Source organism: Hyaena hyaena, unplaced genomic scaffold (assembly GCF_003009895.1).
Source record: "Hyaena hyaena isolate Hyena2069 unplaced genomic scaffold, ASM300989v1 scaffold_180, whole genome shotgun sequence".
In the NCBI taxonomy this organism is placed as follows: Eukaryota; Metazoa; Chordata; class Mammalia; order Carnivora; family Hyaenidae; genus Hyaena; species Hyaena hyaena.
In genome coordinates, this window is record NW_024080811.1 from 355,563 (window position 1) to 376,269 (window position 20,707).

General features: G+C 44.3%; 1 protein-coding gene across 1 annotated transcript; it reads left to right on the forward strand.

The window, feature by feature from the left end:
• Positions 1–296: 296 nt before the first annotated feature.
• IDH1 (isocitrate dehydrogenase (NADP(+)) 1) lies at positions 297–18,592 on the forward strand. Its single transcript, XM_039240650.1, has 10 exons — positions 297–447; positions 1,497–1,562; positions 4,461–4,598; positions 7,152–7,443; positions 9,767–9,872; positions 11,060–11,237; positions 12,556–12,707; positions 14,626–14,766; positions 15,860–16,022; positions 17,649–18,592. Exons 3-10 carry the CDS (start codon positions 4,477–4,479, stop codon positions 17,737–17,739), a joined length of 1,245 nt encoding a protein of 414 aa, XP_039096581.1. The 5' UTR covers positions 297–447; positions 1,497–1,562; positions 4,461–4,476; the 3' UTR covers positions 17,740–18,592.
• The last annotated feature ends 2,115 nt before the right edge of the window (positions 18,593–20,707 follow it).

The window sequence follows — 20,707 nt, forward strand, 5'->3', positions numbered from 1 at the left end:
ACTAGCCCTGGCGCGCTCTGGTCCCAGGCCTGCAGGTGGCATTCATGTCCCTCGCAGCCGGGATCGCGGGCTGAGCCCAGCGAGCCCTGCGGCCCCTTCCCAAGCTGCGAGCGCAGGGAAGGCAGCAGCGGATCTCGCCCCAAAGTTCCGGGACCCGACCCCGCCCCCAGCCCCGCCCACCCCAGAGCGGTCGGCGCGCGGTGATTGGCGGCGGCGTGGGGGCGGGGCTCCGGGAGGTGGGCTGAGGGGGCGGGCCTGGGAGGGGACAAAAGCGTGGCGGTGCCAAAGCCCCGCCCCGTCCGCCGGTTTCTGGGTTCGTGCGGAGGCGGTGTCAGAAGCCGAAACAGCTGGGGCCCAGCTGGCATTGCCAGTGTAGACGCTTGAGAGCTTCAACGTGTGAGTGGCTGTGGCGCCTCTGGCTCATCGCCCGCGTACCTTCCCCTGCAGGTAACTGCAGGCTCCGAGGGGCAGGCCGGGCCCGTGGCTTTTGCGGGGAGGCTCTGAGAGGCCGCCAGTGGTTGGAGTGGGGAAAAAGGAAGCTCAGATCTTGGGTCGGGAGGGAGAAATGTAGCGGCGAGTCCTGGTCGAAAGGAAGCGGGGAAAACCCAGGTTGGGCGTGGGAAAGAGACGTGGGGAGGGAAAAGGTGCTAAATGCTTGAGTGTGGGGAAGAAGGTGCTAGATGCCAGAATGGACAAGGCCAGCTCTTGGGCTCGGAAGGGTGAAATTGGGCGGCAGAAAGTTGCTTGCAGAAGCAACACATAGAAGCCCGAGTCTGCACGCAGAAAGGAAAGTCGAGCGATGGGAGAATGCCAGTATGCGTGGAAGACTGTCTTGGGCTTAAGCGTAAGAAAACGTGCAGCAGTGGGGAGCTGCATGCAAAGAAAGGTGGAAGCTATGGACTTGGGCGTGTGCAGCGAACTCAGGTGGCTGGAATTGGCAGTGCGGCGGGGTGGAAGCGTTCTCTCGGGGGCGTGGAGGGGGTGGAGTGGAGGGGGGGCCTCCGCCCCCACGCGGATCTCCAGTTCTAGGGAAGGGTTCCGCCCGGCGTGCTCCTGGCGCCAGAGGTTTAAAGGGTCCTGCTTAGCAGAGGAAAGGGGGCGGGCATGGAGATCTGCAGAGAGGAGCGGGAGCCAGCTTGGTTGCAACCCTCTTTCACAATGGCCCCAAGGACGCATGCAGGCCTAGAGCCCGCTGGTCACAGCGTCACCTACGGACGTGCAAACCCGAAGACCGGCTAACGGGCGACGAATCCGGGACGCGCCCACTGACGCACCCTCCAGTGTGTGTGCAAGGCAGTGTATTTGTGCGCCCTTAACCTTTAATTGGGAGGTGCCCGCGCACCTAAAACTGGCCTTTGGTCTTCTGGGTACATTCAGCTCTGTACTTTAAAGCAGATAAACCGGGCTGTCTGGCCCGGTGTTAAAAACAGCTAAGTTCTCCTGACAGGCGTGTTTTGAACGTTAAGTCTTTCTGCTCCCCTTTTGTTGTGTTTTAGGAAATAAACTGCACTCATCCGAGTCTGCAAGACTGAAGGGAGTTGGGGTGATTAGAAGTTGTAAGGGTGAGAATTGGCACTGTCTCCCCTTCTGTACTTTTTTTGATGTGGCAATACTGCGTTTAATTAATCTTAATTAATTAATCTTTAATTAATTAATCTTGAGTAGGTGGAGGCACTGCAAGGGATATTTCCAACAACAAACTGCAACTGCTTCCTTGTTTCTTTCAGTGCAGCTCTTCTCCGCGAGAGACTATTTTTGGCCGAGAAGTTATGTAGTTCATGAACTGCAATTTTTAAAGAATGGTGGCTAAGAATTTGGGGTCGGTAAAAGGAAAATTAAGGCCAAGCAACTCTTTCTCCTTAAACTACTCTGAGTCCAGGTTTATCCCATGCAATTACACAAGTGTCTCAGGAGATGGGAATTAGCTGCCTTCAGACTAACTAAACTGGCCTGTTGGAAAAGTCCTTCCTTCCCAAGTCACAGTTTGGGTTGGAGAAAGAGAATCTGAGGGGCAAGGGTTGGAGAAGTGAATCCAGTGGAACCTGAAGTCTACCCCCCATGGAATTTAAATCTAATAGAAATAATGCCTGACCTTGAAAGAAGCAGGGGTCTACAAAAAAACTTTTACTTTTTTTAAGTTTATTTATTTATTTTGAAAGAGACAATCCCAAGTAGGCTCCACATTGTCCGTGCAGAGCCTGATGTGGGGCTGGAACTCACAAACCGTGCGACCATGACATGAGCCGAAATCAAGAGTCAGACGCTTAACAGACTGAGCTACCCAGCCGCCCCAAAAAGACTACGTTTTTAGTTAAGAGGTGGTAAAATTTTAATGGGTAATGTGAGGAAATGTTTCAGGTATGCATTACGAGATAGAGAAAAATTACTGCGGTAAATGTTTGTTTTGACTGAGAAGGAAATGTTTTTAAAAATGCCATTACTCAGTACCAAAATTTCAAGGGTGCCATATGACCTACCAGTTGTACTTGCCATCAAGGAAAAACAGCCAAGTCATAACTCTTATAAAATATTACGTAGGAACGTGGCCATGGAAACGTCTCAAGACTAAGATAAGTTTGTTGCCTCTTGTTTTTGTTTTGCTTTAAATACAAGGACAGATGTGACAGTGGGCTCAGCATGACTGAAGCATATACTGAAAGCTGTACTGTAAATTACACTTGGAATTGTACATCAGGAGTAATTACTCCTCTCCACTTTAGTTGAGTTCCAGATGGCTCCCCAGTAATGCTCTAGGGAATCTCTGAAACACTACTAAGGATTCTAGAAATGCAAATTTAGGAAGTGAAGATGGACTTGGGGATTAGGAATATACCCTGGCTTGTCACAAGGAACTGAGGCTCACAGTTGGCTAATGAGCACTTTTTTGTTATTTAAAGATCATATTACTTTAGGGGTACCTGGGTGGCTCAGTTCTTTAAGCATCTGACTTCAGCTCGGGGCATGATCTCCAGGTGCGTGGGTTTGAGCCCTGGCATCGACTCCGCGCTGACCGTGTGGAATCTGCTTGGGATTTTTCTCTCTCTCTGCCCCTCCCCAACTTGTGCTTTTCTCCCTCAAAAATACATACATAAACTTAAAAAAAGAAAAAAGATCAAATTACTTTAGGTCAACTTTGTCAAGTGATACTATTTATAAGCCTCTTACCTAATAATTGCCAGAATCAGTTCTGACTTTTCCAGTCCTCAGTCTTATTGATAACTTCAGGAGATAAAAGCACTTTACAGTTCTGCAGCCCTGGGGAAACAGTTTCCACTAGAGCATCATGAAGGGGAACAGATGCCTACCGGCAGCGGACTCAGGCCCCCCTCCACATCTCTGGGAACACACCTAGGGCGTGGTTTTCCATTAAGCCTCATAGTTTTACGTGTACCCCTGTTCCTTCTGGGAATCGGGTTAATTTGTATTTGCTACCTTCACATCCCAGGAAGACCTCTCTTCCTGGAACAGTTCTATTTCTCTGTCCCACCCCCTGGCAGCTTACGTTTACCCAGGAACAGACCAGGAGTCAGGATACTGAGGAACAGGACAGGACATGCTTGGGTCCTGGGCAGTAGCCCTTCTGTATACACATTTTTCTAAATTGAGAAATCACTTCTGTATTTAGTGTGACGCCACCAATATCCATTATTGTCTCTAGGAAAATGTAATTCCACCAGAAATTCTTCCTATTTCACTTTTAGTCTTAAACATGGTTTATGAGAACTTGTTGAATCCTTTCAATCATAGTTGTTTGTTTTGGTTGGGTTGTTTTAATGTGTATTTATTTGTTTTGAGAGAAAGAGCATGAGCAGGGGAGGGGCAGAGAGAGAGGGAGAGAGAGAATCCCAAGCAGGTTCTGCACTGTCAACACAGAGCCCAACATGGGTCTCACCCCACAGACTATGAGATCATGACCTGAGCCAAAATCAAGAGTCAGATGCTCAACCAACTGAGCTACCCAATCACCCTGTTTTGTTTTTAAATTATACAGCCTCTTAAAGGAGGGGAAATATGAGCACCTATCAATTTGCTCATTTTGAGGGTACAGTAAAATGAGAAGTTGGGTAGAAGGATTCAAATAAACATGGTGTTGCAGAAATAATCCCATTTTATAAGATGACCCATCAGGAATTATGATGACATTATTAAGGGCATGTTACAGGGTCTGGTTCCCCCACGCTCTAACGGGATGGCCTTGAGAAAGCTATTTTCCTTCTGTCAAAGTAAAATGGGAAAGTAATTTCCAGCTTACAGGGCTGTGAGGGCTTGCTCAAAACCCACACTTGAAGCACCTAACAGTGCTTTTTACAGAGAACATGCTGGGTTCTAATGGTAAATATATTGTTACTAGCTTTTTTACGCAGTTTCATGTTTTGTAGTCCCCAAGTGGTTTGAATTTTGTTTTTACACTAGTGAGATGAATGAGAAGACCTGTGTCCTATCTTTTGTTCTTCTGAAAGGTTTCTTGAAGTCAAAATGTCTCAAAAAATCCGTGGCGGTTCTGTGGTAGAGATGCAAGGAGATGAAATGACACGAATCATTTGGGAGTTGATTAAAGAAAAACTCATTTTTCCCTACGTGGAACTGGACCTGCACAGGTAAATAAATCAGTCTTCCAAGTGGCAACCTCAGAAAGCACAGTCTAAGTGATTTTAGCACGTAACCAGCTATTTCACGAGCTAGAGCTGAATCTTAGGAATAAAGCTTTTGAGGGAGAGATGCCTACATTATAGGTACGTGAACCTTCTGTTTTAATTTTAACATCTTGCTAGAAAAACTGGACTTTTCGTTGTTCCACAGAACAGAATCACTGTGGGAACAAAGATTCTCAGCAATTTCTAAGCCTCTATTTCCCAGGAAGGTTTTATTTCTATAAATCGATGGTTGAGAACAGCACAAGGTATTATCTGTGGAGGGAAAAATAAAGGAGGTACATTCTCTACTGAACAGTAAAGCAGGTGCAGTTAACTCAATTTTATCCTTTCTACCTGTTTGTTATCACTCTACTTAACTAGTCGGTGGACCTCTCCCTCCCCCGTTCATTCCTTGCTTGGCTTTTGCTCTTTTCACACAATTGTGGCACAGAAAGAACCCTTGAACTTATCTAACAGAACCCCCACCTTTCAGTAGACAATCCCTTAAGGATTTGAGCCTTTGCTCTGTCTTTAACTAGTTTGGAAACAGGTATGAAGGTCTCTCTCTCTCTCTCTCCTTTGTTCCCTGTGATTTTCATAACCTTGCTCATGCTCTTTGTGCATTTGAACTAGGCAGACACAGAACTTTCCCAGGGGGCTGCGGCTGCAGCCTGGCGTGGCAAAATGTTGACCACCACAGTTCAGCCGGACTGCTGGCAACTCTAAGTGTGTTTGCATTGACCCAGAATTATTCGTGAGACTGTATCCTGAGCACTTGTTGTTTGATTAGGTGTAGATACTTCATTCACGTGGTGTCACTAGACGCCCTTCTTAATTATTCTAAGCCTAAGCTGTTGTTAAGGTCTATATTGCAACTATGAGAAGAAACAAATACCCGCAGAGGTCCACCAAACATGCAGGAAATGAAGCATAAAAAACATCCGAGTGGATTAAAGAAGCATTTCATGAGCACCCTCCTGTCTCAGAGGTGGGCGACGTGGTAATAAGTGAATTTGCAGAGTTCTTGCCAGTAAGAGCTGCAAAGAAGCTTTAAGCCTTGTTAGCTTTAGAGGCGACAGTACTTTTAAAGGACAGGCATTATGCCTAGAAGGAAAACAGTCACTAGCTACAGAGTAAAGAGTTTTTGGAGGCTCAAACAAGTTTTAAGTTGTTCCAAAATTGCTCTTATCAGTACGTTATCAGTTCTTTTTGAGGGGAGGGGAGTGATTTGTTTTCTGTAGGCTATACAGGGGTCCAGGCCACTTGTTCATTCTTTTCTGTTAGTAATGCTCAAAGAGAAGCAAAAATTCTGGTAATTTGCTGGTAGATGATTCTGTTGAAAAATGGTTCCTACGAGCATGAGAAGTGCTGACTACCGTCCTTAGTTGAGTTAGGATTAGACATTTGTAAACATTCAGCATTCCCTATGCCAGACGATGATAAGATTGAGTCCGTGGATTTGTTAGACTACTGTAAATTCTCCAAGGTCAAAGCAGTTTAGAATAATTTTTATTTGGAAATACATTAAGATTGCTACCTTTGCGTTTACATCATAAGTTGGGATGCTATGGAAAGGAAAACAAAAACTAAGAAGAACTGAAAAGCAAAGTCTTAATGGTTTCACAAATTAAGAAAGCTGAAACTTTTTAAAGCCTTGGAGAACGTCAGGAATTGGTCAGGAATTGTTACGTCACCATTTGTCTCTCCTGTTTTTGACAGGCTGTTTCCTACTTTAGATAAAGCTGTAATCATTCTCTGTGCCTGAGGGACAGTCAGCATTCTTTCCAGTTCTGAGTAGCCTGCAGCCTGGGAGTTGGCGCATATTAAGCTACAACTCTCTGCATCATATTATTACACTGCTGTTGGGTTCCATTACTTACCCTACCGACTGCAGGCTTACTTCCAGAACAAAGAGATTTGCCTGAGAATGAGGGAAAGACTTCTGTTCTGACTGACTGGCATTAGTGAAGAAGTCAGTAGCATTTGCGGCACTTACTGTCACATTTATGGCTCCCAGCACTGGAATACAAAAAATCCTTTGAACCCTCTGAACCCTTTATTTTTACACACAGTATATACCAAGGAAAAAATAAGGTGCTTAGGCTTCCGTTTTTATGCTAATTTTATGGAAGGAAGTCTGCAAAAAACGGCTGCTCCAGTGCTATTATTGCCTCTTTATGGCAAAGAGCACGCAAAGGGGCACAATGGTTTCCATTCAAGTGCCTTCTAGACGGCTTCCCACACCACAGGCAGGTGGGGCCCAGAGTCCAGCCTCTCTTCGTGCTTTGTTTGGTTGGCAACCATCTTCTATGTCCAGGGTGCACTGATCCTAAAGGTTGGCAGATTTGGGTGTGTTTTGAGCCATTGCGTTCTGCGGGGCGGGCTCTGTGTGCCGTCACCATGCATAGAATGGTGCATGGTGATTAAATGGTAGCTAATGAGTCCTCATAGATCATAGTACCTCCATCACTCACCAGTTGGTCTGGAAAGTTACACTTGACGGTTTTTCCCTCCCAGCTATGATTTAGGCATAGAGAATCGCGATGCCACCGGTGACCAGGTCACCAAAGATGCTGCAGAAGCTATAAAGAAGTACAACGTTGGTGTCAAATGTGCTACCATCACCCCCGATGAGAAGAGGGTTGAGGAGTTCAAGCTGAAACAAATGTGGAAGTCACCAAATGGCACCATCCGAAATATTCTGGGTGGCACTGTCTTCAGGGAAGCTATCATCTGCAAAAATATCCCCCGGCTTGTGAGCGGATGGGTAAAACCTATCATCATAGGACGCCATGCTTATGGGGATCAAGTGAGTCTTGTTGACATGGTCTGATTTTCCATGCCCTTTCGTTCATGACCTTTGGCTGCCCAGAAGTTGATGCTTTTCTATGTTTTATTCTTTTGGTGTCTGCTCCCTTTAAGCCAGGTGCAAAATTAAGACATGTATACGTGTATACATAGGTATATTAAGGTAGAAATAAATATAGGTAAACTTACAGATAAGGACTTGTCTCAACACACATGATTTTTTTTCAGAAGGATTTTTTTCCTTCCTGTATCTTTTTTTTTTTTTTAACTCAAACCATAGGATACTGCCATTTTTGTATCATTTCCCATGGTTCATCCAAATTAGTGGTTCTTCACCCTGGCTATCCAGTAAGATCCCTGTATAGATTTTTTTTCCGTTTTCATTTTGTTTTGCCTTTTAAGCAAATGTGTTGTTTTGTTTTACTTCCAGTGTGTGAGTTTTCGCCCTACACCAGCCGAATCTGAATTCTGTGGGCTTCAGGCATTTTAAAACTCCCAGACGATTCCAGCGGCAGGCAGGGTTGAGAACCACCAGAGACTGTCCTGAACATGATCACTTCATGCGTGAAAAGAGAAACTGATTCAGTAGTTGAGATACTCTCTTTAAAATATTCCTACTTGGGGAAAAAAAAGTATAGTTCCTGTACTTTTACACAAGCAGCCTCATTGCCAAGTTCAACAGAAAAGTTGCCAACTGAACACAAGCTCCGTGCTGAAAGCGAGGTTTCAGGCTTTCATCAAAAGCAGCTTATGTCTTGAAAGAGCCTTACAAACAAGAATCTCTAACGCTGAGATCTAGAGGCTTTGATGTAGCCATCCTCAAAAGCATGTGGCCAGGGCCGATCACTCTGTTCCTGGGGACAGGGTCACCGGGTCAGTCCTTGAGGGTCAGTGCACTCTGCCCTGTGGTTCAGACTACCCCTTCATCCTGGCCTAACCTGCCGCAGGTCCGTCCCGGAGGCCCGGGAGAGAAAATGTAGACCACAGCGCCACAAACTCCCCAGTATCCTGGGAATACTGCTCTTAAGTTCTTCTGAGGTCAGCGGTGTCTTTTTCATCTCCCTCACTGCCCCACTCTCCCCGCCTTTTAAAATTATTTTGGTGTCAGTCACTTAAAAGAATGGACATGCTCTGTTAAAGTCCCAATTGAAAATTCCAAACCTCAGGTTGATTCAACCCTAATCATTTAACTGTGCATAAACCTCTACAAAGCATCTGTGGTGGTTTGGTGCCTTGATGTCTGCCTTTTGAGAAATGGGAATAAACGACCACCCATAGCAAAGGACTTTATACAGCAGAAAAGTGCCATGTGTAGAAAAGATTCCAGTCTTCTTAATGTTCGTGGTTACCTGACAGCTCTTCCACCAGCTGTGGTCAGTATTACTCTGTACAAACGTAAGCAAGTAGGTATGGCTGGCAACCGTTAGTACCTGATTGTGAAAATATTCTAGTTTAAATCATCGAAGAGGGTACAGTGCAGTGCAGCAAACGTTTACGGATGTCGAGTGTGGGCTGGGCACGTTTCCACTACAGTCACTCACTCCGGCGAGCAAGATGGCTGTCCTCACAAGGTCCTTTCCTAAGGGCCACCAAACTGTGGCAGCCACTTCCGCTATCACTGCTGCTTTTGGACAAATCCTGGGCTGACGTTGGTAGTGATAACAATCGTGAATTATAGTAGACTGAACCCTGTAGGTCAAAGGACCAGATCCCAAGTCGCTAGACCCTAGATGTGTTATCTACCACATCACAGTTCCTTCCTTGTAAGACCGGTGTAATACTCAAATGAGATAACAAGATGAATGTAGTTAGTCACTTAAAGCACCTGTCATATAGTGAGGACACGGCATTCGCTCTCTTGTCATCACCGTCCATGCTGTAGCTGGTGTGTTGGCATCTCCCTGTGGGAAGACTTCCTGACCTCCAGGTCATGGTCATTTCTCTCCCTCTGTCATCCTGTGGCATTTATTCTCCAAGCCCCCTTTTTGCCATTTGAAAGCTCTTAAGTTGCTTCTCACTTTTGTAGGTCTTTATTGGGTTATAAGCTTCCCAAGAGAAAAGACTTGATGTTCTTCTCCTCTCCTTATCAATGCTCAGAAAACTGCCCTGTACGTGGTAGGCAGCCAGCAAATACTGATTTTCAACATACACTAGGATTAACTTGCTTTGGGAATGCTCTGCACCTCTTTTTTCCCGTCTCTCAAATAAATGAAGGTTGAGCCACACTGGTATCTTCCAGCTCTGTATTCTGTGATTTTTTTTTTCCTTATAATTCTTGGAAGGCTATTTTATTTTTCTTTATACCTTTTGCATCCCCTTCACAGTACAGAGCCACCGATTTTGTTGTTCCTGGGCCTGGAAAAGTAGAGATAGCCTACACATCAAGTGATGGATCCAAAAAAATGACGTACCTGGTACATAACTTTGAAGGTAAGTCCATTGTGAGCTCCCTCTTTTAATTTCTTACAGATCATTTAGACAATATCATTATTGTTTCTTAAAACATAGTTATGTGGCTGCCAGAAATAGAACCTGGAATTAACAACATTTCTATAGGACCCAAAATCCAGCGTAGAGAAGTAATTGACTTCCCATGGGGTGGAATAAAGACACGGGGGAGACTAGCCACTTAATTGGAAACACATGTGGGCAAGACAGGTAGATACTTGCACCTCTCTTGAAACATGGAGGGAAGGTTGGTGGGAATCTGTTGTGCATGAACTGTATGAATCAGACGTTAATAATCCCAGATCACCTGTTCTGTAATCTGCCCTTTGCTCTGGTAGGGTTTGTATTGAAATGGTGGCGTTATATAGATCTGCTGAATTTTCTTCTTGGCTCAAGTATTGATTCTGTTTAGGTGTTTTGTTTTTTGCCTTTGCTTTCCCACCTGCTGCTTCAAAGATCCATTATGGCAAATGCCACCCAAAGTTTGCTGAAAGCACAGAGAACCCTTTCTCCACTCTTGAAGTTGTTGAAAGCACTCACACAAACAAAAGCTCAAAGCTTACCTAGCTGTGTTCTCCCTGCCTCCTCTAAATAATACCAGTTTAATAGGATCTAGTCCTGCGGGGTTTGACCTTACAATTTCGAGGCTAAGTTGGCTCTGGGCAGTGGCGCAGATTCAAATTCTCTCTTTCAGTAATTACAGCGTTTAACCAATAAGAGTCATGAAGCACTAGTTATTACATGTAACATAATTATCTCTGCCAGTGGGGTATGAATCTTCAGTATCCTCCAGGAAGTTGCGAGAATTCTCATTCGATACTTGAAATGCAAATATTTTTGATGGCTGAGGATGGAGCACACACTTAGAATTTAAAACACATGTGAAATTTTTTTTAAATTTTTTTTTTAAATGTGTACTTTTTGAGAGATAGAGACAGAGCATGAACATGGGAGGGCCAGAGAGAAGGGGGGCGGGAGACACAGAATCTGAAGCAGGCTCCAGACTTTCGGAAACCTGGGCCCAGCCCTGGGAGCTGGGGATTGCATACTTGGGTGGTGGTAGGTGGATTGGGACTTGTTTAAACTCTACCCCATTTACCCTTCTCCTTTCTCCTCTCATCGATGTCTTCCCGTTCCCCCTCCTTCCCCCCTTCCCCCCCCCCCCGCAGAGGGTGGTGGTGTTGCCATGGGGATGTACAATCAAGATAAGTCGATTGAAGATTTTGCACACAGTTCCTTCCAGATGGCTCTGTCTAAGAGTTGGCCTTTGTATTTGAGCACCAAGAACACTATTCTGAAGAAATATGACGGCCGTTTTAAAGACATCTTTCAGGAAATCTATGACAAGTAACTATAATTTCTTCTTCCTTTTTCTAAAATGAGCTGGCATTTGTAGTCTAGAATTTGCATCCTTATCCCTTTGATTCTGGGACAAACTGAATGAAACCCATCACTGTCTCCTAAAGTTAAGGGCAAAACTAAGATTTAACAGACGTGGAACAAAAACCACTACTGAGTTGCTTTTATAAGGTAAATATTTTCAAATAAGGGTCCTACAATTTTTTTTTTCAACGCCAGAACTGTTTAATATTTGAGTGCAGGTGCCCTATGACTGATAGAAAGTTCGAATTTTGGAGGGGATCAGGCTGGCTCAGTTGGTGGAGTGTGTGACTCTTGAACTCAGGATTGTGAGTTTTAGCCCTATGTTGGGTGTAGAGGTTACTTAAAAATAAAATCTTTAAAAAGAAAAAAGAAAAGTCTAATTTTTCAAACATCTGCGTTTTTTGTTTTTTTTTTTTTAATTTTTTTTTTTAATGTTTTATTTATTTCTAGGAGAGGGAGACAGCGGGAGCAGGGGAGGGTCAGAGAGAGAGGGAGTCACAGACTGAAACAGGCTCCAGCCTCTGGGCTGGCAGTCAGCACAGAGCCCGACGCGGGGCTCGAACCCACGAACCGCGAGATCATGACCTGAGCGAAAGTCGGACGCTTAACCGACTAAGCCACCCGGGCACCCCAGAAACAAACATCTGCGTTTCTGAGTTGGGCACATTTTTACTCCTTCTGAAGCCAATTGTTGTGATTTAGAACTCTGCTTTGGGGGGGCTATTTGAACTAAAGTCTATTTTTATAACAACCTCAGATTCAACAACACCAGGCGCATGTGTTGACTTTTAAGATGGCATAACTCCCTTTTAGGTGCAAGATTTGAGGCCAGAGCTTGGATTTTAGGACTCTTTCCTAAGACATCTTAATTCCTGTCCCTGCCACCCATCCATACCAACCCCACAAGCTGTCCCAGTTTCCTCAATGATACGGAGTAGTAGAGCAGTCTTCTCTATTCGTTAGTACGTTCTTAAAGTAAGCTATAGCTCAAGAATCTGATTAGTAGTGTACTGAAAACTAGAAACAGTGCTAGGAATATTCTATTGTCTCCCTTATTCTCACATCTCTGCAAAGGGGGCGAAATCACTCTAAAAGGTGGGGGAATTGGGGGGTTCATAGCCAGAAAATGGGCTTGAGCTTAGGTCTGTCAGATTCTCAAATCTGTACTGCTGCCACTAAAAAATACTGCTTCCAGCCCCACCCCCACCCCCTTTGGAGAAGCAGGTGCTGTCCCTAACAAAACCACTTCCTTTTTAATTCCCTTTTCTCTCTTGCTTCTTAGGCAGTACAAATCCCAGTTCGAAGCCCAAAATATTTGGTATGAGCACAGGCTCATTGATGACATGGTGGCCCAAGCTATGAAATCCGAGGGGGGCTTCATCTGGGCCTGTAAAAACTATGATGGCGATGTGCAGTCAGACTCCGTGGCCCAAGGTAAGGAGCTGAAGGAGCAAGTCGAGGTGGAGTTCAGTCTGCAGCACATAAGTCATTCTGCAATAGTTCTTTAATTCACGGCCCTTTTTTTGTAAAATCATGAAGCGTCAGCAGTGCAGGCCCTCTTCTTTCATCTTCTCAGCTGACACAAGGAAATGAGCAAAGAAGCCCCGGGCTGTTCACAGAAATTCCAAGAACCAGGGCCTCTGTGCCAGAGGTGAGGGCCAGATCAGCAAAAACTCTGTCCCAATTGCTTCATCACCAAGTTGCCCTTCAATTTCAGTTACCCATGGCGGCTATGCAAGCTCGAGTCCTCCCTGATAAATGTGTGTGTTAACTTCAGCTATGTTTGCTTTCCCCCAGGAAGTGCTCCTTTTTCTTTTCTCTTATGAAAAGTTAAGTATCTCCTACCAGTTTGAAAAATCAGTAGATGAACCCAGGTAAAAGAAGTTTGATGCCTGGTAAACGACAGACATTCTCTTTACTCTCCTTCTGTTTCTCCAAATCCTCCTAATCCTTTGTGCTGAGTACAAAGAGGAAGGAGTAGTGCTTTGCGATGCTTCCATGGTAGATGAGGGAAACTGTTCCTTGTAAGCAGATTTCCTGGAAAGGGACCCAGATCATTCCACTGTTTCTAAATGTCTTTGTAGCAGCAAAGAGAGTCTCTGCAGAGATATTGTCACGATATGTCACAGGACTTTGAAATAGGACTTCTGAAGTGCATTGTCCATTACCTCACTGATAAGATATCTGGAACAGAGCCTATAGATAAATGTGACCTCGGTGCAATTGAACAGTCAAAAGGCAGCAGAGCCGTCCTCATGTCCATTCTCTTCTAGATGAACTACTTTGGCCTCACACCCTTCATGTACTCCGTTTTGACAGTGGTACCAACAAGTGTCTCCTAATATTAAAGATAGACAAACTCACTGTGATATGGTCCTGAACTCCTCCAACCAGTAAGCATTTGAGAGTCTACTAAAGCCCCAGACCAACACAGTGATATGAAAGGAGCTGCGAATCCCTTGCAGAAGTTTCTGATGATACTCAAAGATGAGTTAAAAAAAAAAAAATCAGTTTATTTATGTACTGTCAAACCAGAAAACAAAAGTAGCAGCCTGCGATACATTTGCATTATTAACTTCACAGGGGCTCTTGGGAGGTAGCAGAAGTGGAGAAAGATATTCTTTGAATTCAAGTGTAAAAAAGTGAATGAAAGATGGAAAATCAATTGTCTGGACTTCAAAGCGGCCAAGTCATTCCCTGACAGAATAGGGCTGTTTGTGGTGCGGTTACAGGCAGCGAGGGCAAGAGGGATGCTCTTGGATCACCTCTCCCTGTTTGCAACCTGCTGTACTTTCCAGTCTCCGTGAATCTGAGCAGCTTGATGGCAGGACACAGCTCCTATTAATCTTTATTTTCCCAGAATGGCCCTGCATCTGCACATGAGAATAGCAGCGATATACTGAGAGCTTGTACTTGTGGCAGGTACTGTTCTAAGGAATATTAGTATATATTCTTTTCACGTAGATTCACAAGTCTGCATATATTCATCTAATTCTCACAACAACCTAATCAAAGAGTTGCTTTTATTATTCCCATTTTACAGATAGGAAAATCAAGCCACAGTAGCGAGGAAGTCCCAGCACTAGGGTGCAATGTAAGCAGGCAGATCCTGAGTTCTCCGTCATGGGGCAGGTGCCTCTGAGATAGAGGAGTGAGGAAGAAATGCAGCCCCTCCAGGCTCTGATCCTGGGGCCTGGAGCAGGGACCGTCTTTCAGAAGGGCAGAAGAATCATTGACAACTGGGCATGCTCATGTTTATCGTGTTTGCTGACACCTTTCATCTCCGAGAGACCCAGTGTTCTTCCTGCACCTGTACCCCTGTGCCCAGTACTTCATGCTCTGCCGCTTACAGGTTATGGCTCCCTTGGCATGATGACCAGCGTGCTGGTTTGTCCAGACGGCAAGACAGTGGAAGCAGAGGCGGCCCATGGGACTGTGACACGTCACTACCGCATGTATCAGAAAGGACAAGAGACGTCCACCAATCCCATTGGTAAGATAGTGTTTTCTGTTACGTTGATTTCCAGCTGGAGAGTGGAGATTTCCAAAGGAAATCAGACACGTTCCTTTGGCTTCCCAATGCTTTGTGTATAAAGTCATCACCAAGTAGCAGATCTGTTCTACTAATAAGAGCTGTTTGAATGTACTAATTTTTTTAAGCTTATTTATTTATTTTGAGAGAGAGAGGGAGAGAGAATCCCTAGTGGATCTGTACTGTCAGGACAGAGCCTGATGTGGGGCTCAATCTCACAAACCTGACCTGAGCCAAGATCAAGAGCTGACCGACTGAGCCACCCAAGTGCCCATGAATGTGCTTCTTGAAACGTACACATTCTACCATTTTTTGGCAGAATGTACATTACAGAGAATGTTGTCAGTGAGCATCTTCCTTTTCCTCTGGTACGACAAAACATCAGAGATGGCTAGGAATCTAAAAGCCACACAGATCCTTCTAACTGGGTTTCAAGGGCAGCACTTTAAAAAGAGATTATAGGTTGGAAAGAGGAAGAGAGGCCAACATAGACATGAGAGAGAAGAGATTGTGACCTATTCCAAATTAGTAAATCCCTTAAGCTTCGAGTGCTACAAGCACACCGTGAAAATGTACTTTCTTCAGGCCCTAACAAAACCCAAGACCTCTGCTCTACAAAAAGACAGCCATTTTTTAAAGTTTCTATTCAGTAAAATATTTCCAGTTCTTTTTTTTTTTTTTTTAATGTTTATTTTTGATAGAGACTGAACACGAGCAGGGGAGGAGCAGAGAGAGAGGGAGACACAGAACCTGAAGCAGGCTCGAGGCTCTGAGCTGTCAGCACAGAGCCCAGCGCAGGGCTCAAAATCATGAACCACGAGATCATGACCTGAGCTGAAGTAGGATGCTTAACCAACTGAGCCACCCAGGCGCCCCAAAATATTTCCAGTTCTTTATAAAACTTACAGCCTATGTGGATAGCATCTAATGGAATCCGTCACCTAAACAACAACAACAACAAAAATTGTTCCATTTTTGGGGACTGTGAAACATTTGGAAACCCCTCTTGGTCTGATCTAAGTGTTGTTTGCTTTGTTTTGCTTTGTGTTTTTAGCTTCCATTTTTGCTTGGACCAGAGGATTGGCGCACAGAGCGAAGCTGGATGACAATAAAGAGCTCAGCTTCTTTGCAAAGGCTTTGGAGGAAGTCTGTATTGAGACCATTGAGGCTGGTTTCATGACCAAGGACTTGGCTGCTTGTATTAAAGGTTTGCCTAAGTAAGTACGAGATGCCCTGAGCTCCATGCCCAAACTACCACTTATCTTTACTGGGCTCGAAACATCAGTGCTTTTCGGAAATACGTGAATTGTTATTTATCACCTAGTTCAGAGGTCAACAGAAACTATCTGCAAATTGTCTACAGTAAGCATTTTGCACTTCGCGGAACATAACCGCCTTTTCAGAACTATACGGCTATTGAACTTTGCCACTGTGGAAGGAAAACAGTCTCCGATGACACAGAAGCTAATGGATGTGGCAGTGTTCCAATTAAATTATGTACAAAACCAGGCTGTAGCCTGAATTGAGTCCGTGGGCCAAACTGCAGTTTGCTGACCTCTGATCTAGTTGACAGTCATTGGATGACAAGGTTCTGTTTTTATTTAACAAGAGAGTTTAGACAGTTGAAAGAAAGGGACCTCCAAGGCTATTGTTTTCTATCCCTTTATTTTCTTCAATTTACAGGTAAGAAAAGTAACAGCACATGTATGAGATGCCCACTGGTCATAGTCCCTTTCGTAATTCTCAATAACCAATAGTCAGATATCAAGGCTTATGTATTGCCCAGGATTTTTCTGAGAACATGGTAGCCCATATCCCCACTGGATTGGTTGCTAATCAGAGACTTCTCCCTCAGGTGAGGTGGTCACTATGACTCACCTCCAGAAACTCTACTAAAATTTAGCACCAATTTCCTGTCCCAGCCATGCATGCTCAGAGATCTCAATTAAGGTCAACATACCTCAGTGATGTAGATATACTCAGCCACTACTTCTTTCTTAAATTTCCAGCAAGAAGATAGTGTTTGAAATGTTCTTATCAATATGTTACCTTTGTAGCCTATTTGATAAAAAATATTTTTTAATCTTTATTCTTGAGAGAGGTACAGAGAGAGTGCGAGCAGGAGAGGAACAGAGAGAGGGTGAGGGAGACACAGAATCCAAAGCAGACTCTAGGCTCTAAGCTGTCAGCACAGAGCCCAACACAGGGCTCAAACTAACAAACCACGAGTTCATGACCTGAGCCAAAGTCAGGCACTTAGCCAACTGAGCCACCCAGGTGCCACACCTTTGTAACCTATTCGAATAGGTACCTATCAGGATTATATTCGCCAGTCCCTTATATCTTTTTTTTATTTTTTTAAGTAAGACAGTGATAAAAAGAAGGGCATTTAAACCTTTTTTCAGGACATGTGACAATTTGTGGGAATGTAGATAAAAGCATGGCTGTACCCTGAATAGGTTTTATTCATTTTAAGGAGGCCAGTGCCTTATCCGTTAAGTGACTGGGGCCGGCAGTTTTGTTATTTTTAAGGAGGAATGAGAAGTGGGATGATTTCAGTCTCCCAAGCATTAGTCTGAGCTGAACTTCTCTGATAGTTTTGCCCTCAAAGACTCAGGGCAAGGGACATTGTATAAAGGTGCGAGTGGCCCTGGAGCCTGGGCTGGCCCCTTCCTCCCTGGGCATGGTCATCAGCCATACAGTCACGGTTTATTAATTCTAATTGGTTTTCTTCTAGATGTAAATAAATGCTACCTATGTAACATTTCTAGGACTTTTCCTTTACCTGCTACCAGATCAGAGACCAACTAATTTCTTTCTTTTTCTTTTTCCTCCTTTAATAGCGTGCAACGTTCTGACTACTTGAATACATTTGAGTTCATGGACAAACTCGGAGAAAACTTGAATATAAAACTAGCTCAGGCCAAACTCTAAGGCCATCCCTGACCTAAGGGGGATACATGGTTTTTTTGGTAACTAGGTCCACCGGTTTACATTTTCCTATATAACACTCAAAGGTAAAGGTAAAATCAATTTTGTAATTTGTTTAGAAGCCAGAGTGTATCTTTTCTATAAGTTTACAGCCTTTTTCTTACACGTACAGTTAGGCCACCCTTGTGAACGTGGCAGGGGACTTTTTAAAATTTTTTTTTTTCTACTAGTAGCCTAGGAATTACTTTAGTGCTCATTTGTACTCATTGTCACTTTTTCTCACGTTCCCTTACAAATGACCAAAATGAAGAGCACTTGAAAGGGTACACTCTAGTCACAGTATTGTTCCCTAAAATATATGTGAAGTAAAAATTCACTCCCTTCACCACTCTCCACGGCCCGGGGCGCTGGGTGCTCTTGGTGTACCAGATGTCCGGTTATGGGAGATAGCGTCGTGCGTTAAGCTTGCCTACAATTTGGGCTGAAGAGCCGAGGTATGACTAAAACGTGATGGAGACACCGCAGTCACTTTTGTAACAAGCTCTTCTTGAATGTTTTGAAAAAGCTAAATATTTTTGAGGCAACCGGAGAGTTTGGAATCCAAAATAAATACTACCTGGGGGTTTGCCCCCTGTGTTTGTCACATCCTCCGGCCTTGTGTGGTCCGAGTATTATGCTACCCTGAGCAGCATATTTCAGCCAAGTGCAATAATACAAGCTGTACCTTTTTTGGACTTCTGTTGACCTGTTTTAGTTCCCTTATATAACTGTGATTTTTCAGAAGTTGATTTTAAACACTATTCTAGTCTGTTCTTCATCTGAACTCTTAATTTTAATTAAAATTCAGTGCTAATGACTAGTCTTCCTGGGCTTTTATTTACCAAGTGTACTTCAGGCACCATGCTAGGTCCTAGGCACAGGACTTCGATTTTAAAAAGTCTCTGCCCTGAAGGAGTTTACTGTGGGGATAATGGGTAAGTAAACAGTAAGACGTGGATCCTACCGTGAAGGGGGAAGAAGACCAAAGACAAAATAGAGGGGTAACTGGTATATTAGGGAATCAACTCTAGGCACATGTGGAGGAGTACGGGTATGATCATGTAAGTTAAAAGGAAGCCAGTGAAGACTTAAAAATATGACATGATCATATTTTAATTTAAAAAATGGCACAGCTTTTACGAAGAATGGATAGAAGTGGAGGAGGGAGTGGTGGGCACAATCAAGGAAGCAAGTCTAGTCGTAAGGCTATTGTAATGCCTCAGGTGGGAAATGATGACGACCTGAACTGGGGCGATGGCGCTGGGGATGAAAGGAGCAGGGTGGGTCTCCAAGAAGAGAAAAGAATGGATGGGGATTGGGGCGCCTGGGTGGCTTAGTCGGTTAAGCATCCGACTTTCGCTTAGGTCATGATCTCGCGGTTCGTGGGTTCGGGCCCCGCGTCAGGCTCTGTGCTGACTGCCAGCTCAGAGCCTGGAGCCTGTTTCAGTCTGTGACTCCCTCTCTCTCTGACCCTCCCCTGCTCACGCTGTCTCTCTCTCTCCTAGAAATAAATAAAACATTAAAAAAAATTAAAAAAAAAAAAAAAAGAATGGATGGGGATTGGCAGGTCCCAGAGGACAAGGGGAAAGAAGTTTCCCACCTGGAGAAAGGCTGGTCAGCATCCCAGCATTATCCAGGAACTATGGGGAAGGAAACTGAGGCCTTGAGAAGCACTTTGATGAGGCTTACACAGTACATCAGTGGCCATTTTGGCCTGGAAGCCAGGAATCCTCATAGCAAAGCTCGGGCTCTTTCTGCTAGACGTGCCCTTTTGCACATTCGGATGGAAGAAGAAAGCATCACATGGGACAGAGTGATGACATTGGATTGCATGACCTTAACGAGTCCCTCCAGCACTCACAGACATCCTGGAGTTGATCAGATGAGTGATCCGTGGCTGCAAAGCCCCACCCCCGTGTCTATCAGCATCTGTATTTGGCCATGAGCCAGGTAATGTTCTAAAGCAATCAGCAAACGAACAGATGTTGACCAAGTACATCCAGAGGATGATGGTTTATTTTGTAACAACATCAGGATCAGAATTGTTGACCTGGAAAATGACTGTTGCTTTGCAGAATGCTGAAGGCGGCAGGACCCAGGGACAGAAGGCAGGAGCTCCAGACTTTGAAACTCTCTAAATTGCAAGTTCTGTTTCTTAAGTAGAATTTTAACTAAAAATACTTTTTTTTTTTTTTTTAATTTTTATTTATTTCTAGGAGAGAGAGAGAGAGAGACAGCGCGAACAGGGGTGGGTCAGAGAGAGAGAGGGAGACACAGACTCCGAAACAGGCTCCAGGCTCCGAGCTGGCAGTCAGCACAGAGCCCGACGCGGGGCTCGAACCCACGAACCGCGAGATCATGAGCTAAGCGAAAGTCGGACGCTTAACCGACTAAGCCACCCAGGCGCCCCTAACTGAAAATACTTAAAAGTTAATGTTCACAGTTAGAATCACAGCTCCCCTGTGTCTCCTGGATACATAACAATCCTAAAACACCCCTGACTAGTGATTTCCCATCCTCCACTTGAATATTTCTATCATGAAGAGCTCTTGCAAATTAAGAGTCTTTTCTGTTCCTGTTCAGGAGATAAGATAGGAAACTAATATAAAAAATATTAAGATTTTGAGTGTTTATACAAATACCGATAAAACTTTTATACTTTTATTACCTGTCTACTGTCAGAAGTTTTATTTCATAGTCCCTGTTCTTAATGTTAGGGAGACACCATCCAAACTGCTAATTCCTCTGGACCAAGAAACTTGAATAACTCTGGATGGTATGTCAGACCCAATATATGCAGACAGCATAGCATTACAACTTTCCATTTTGATAGTATTTCAGACTTAAAAAAAAGTAGTATGAAGAAGTCCCATAATCTCTTGCCTATTTTTTACTTTTGCACCATTTATTATTCCCTCTCTCATCTTCCTCC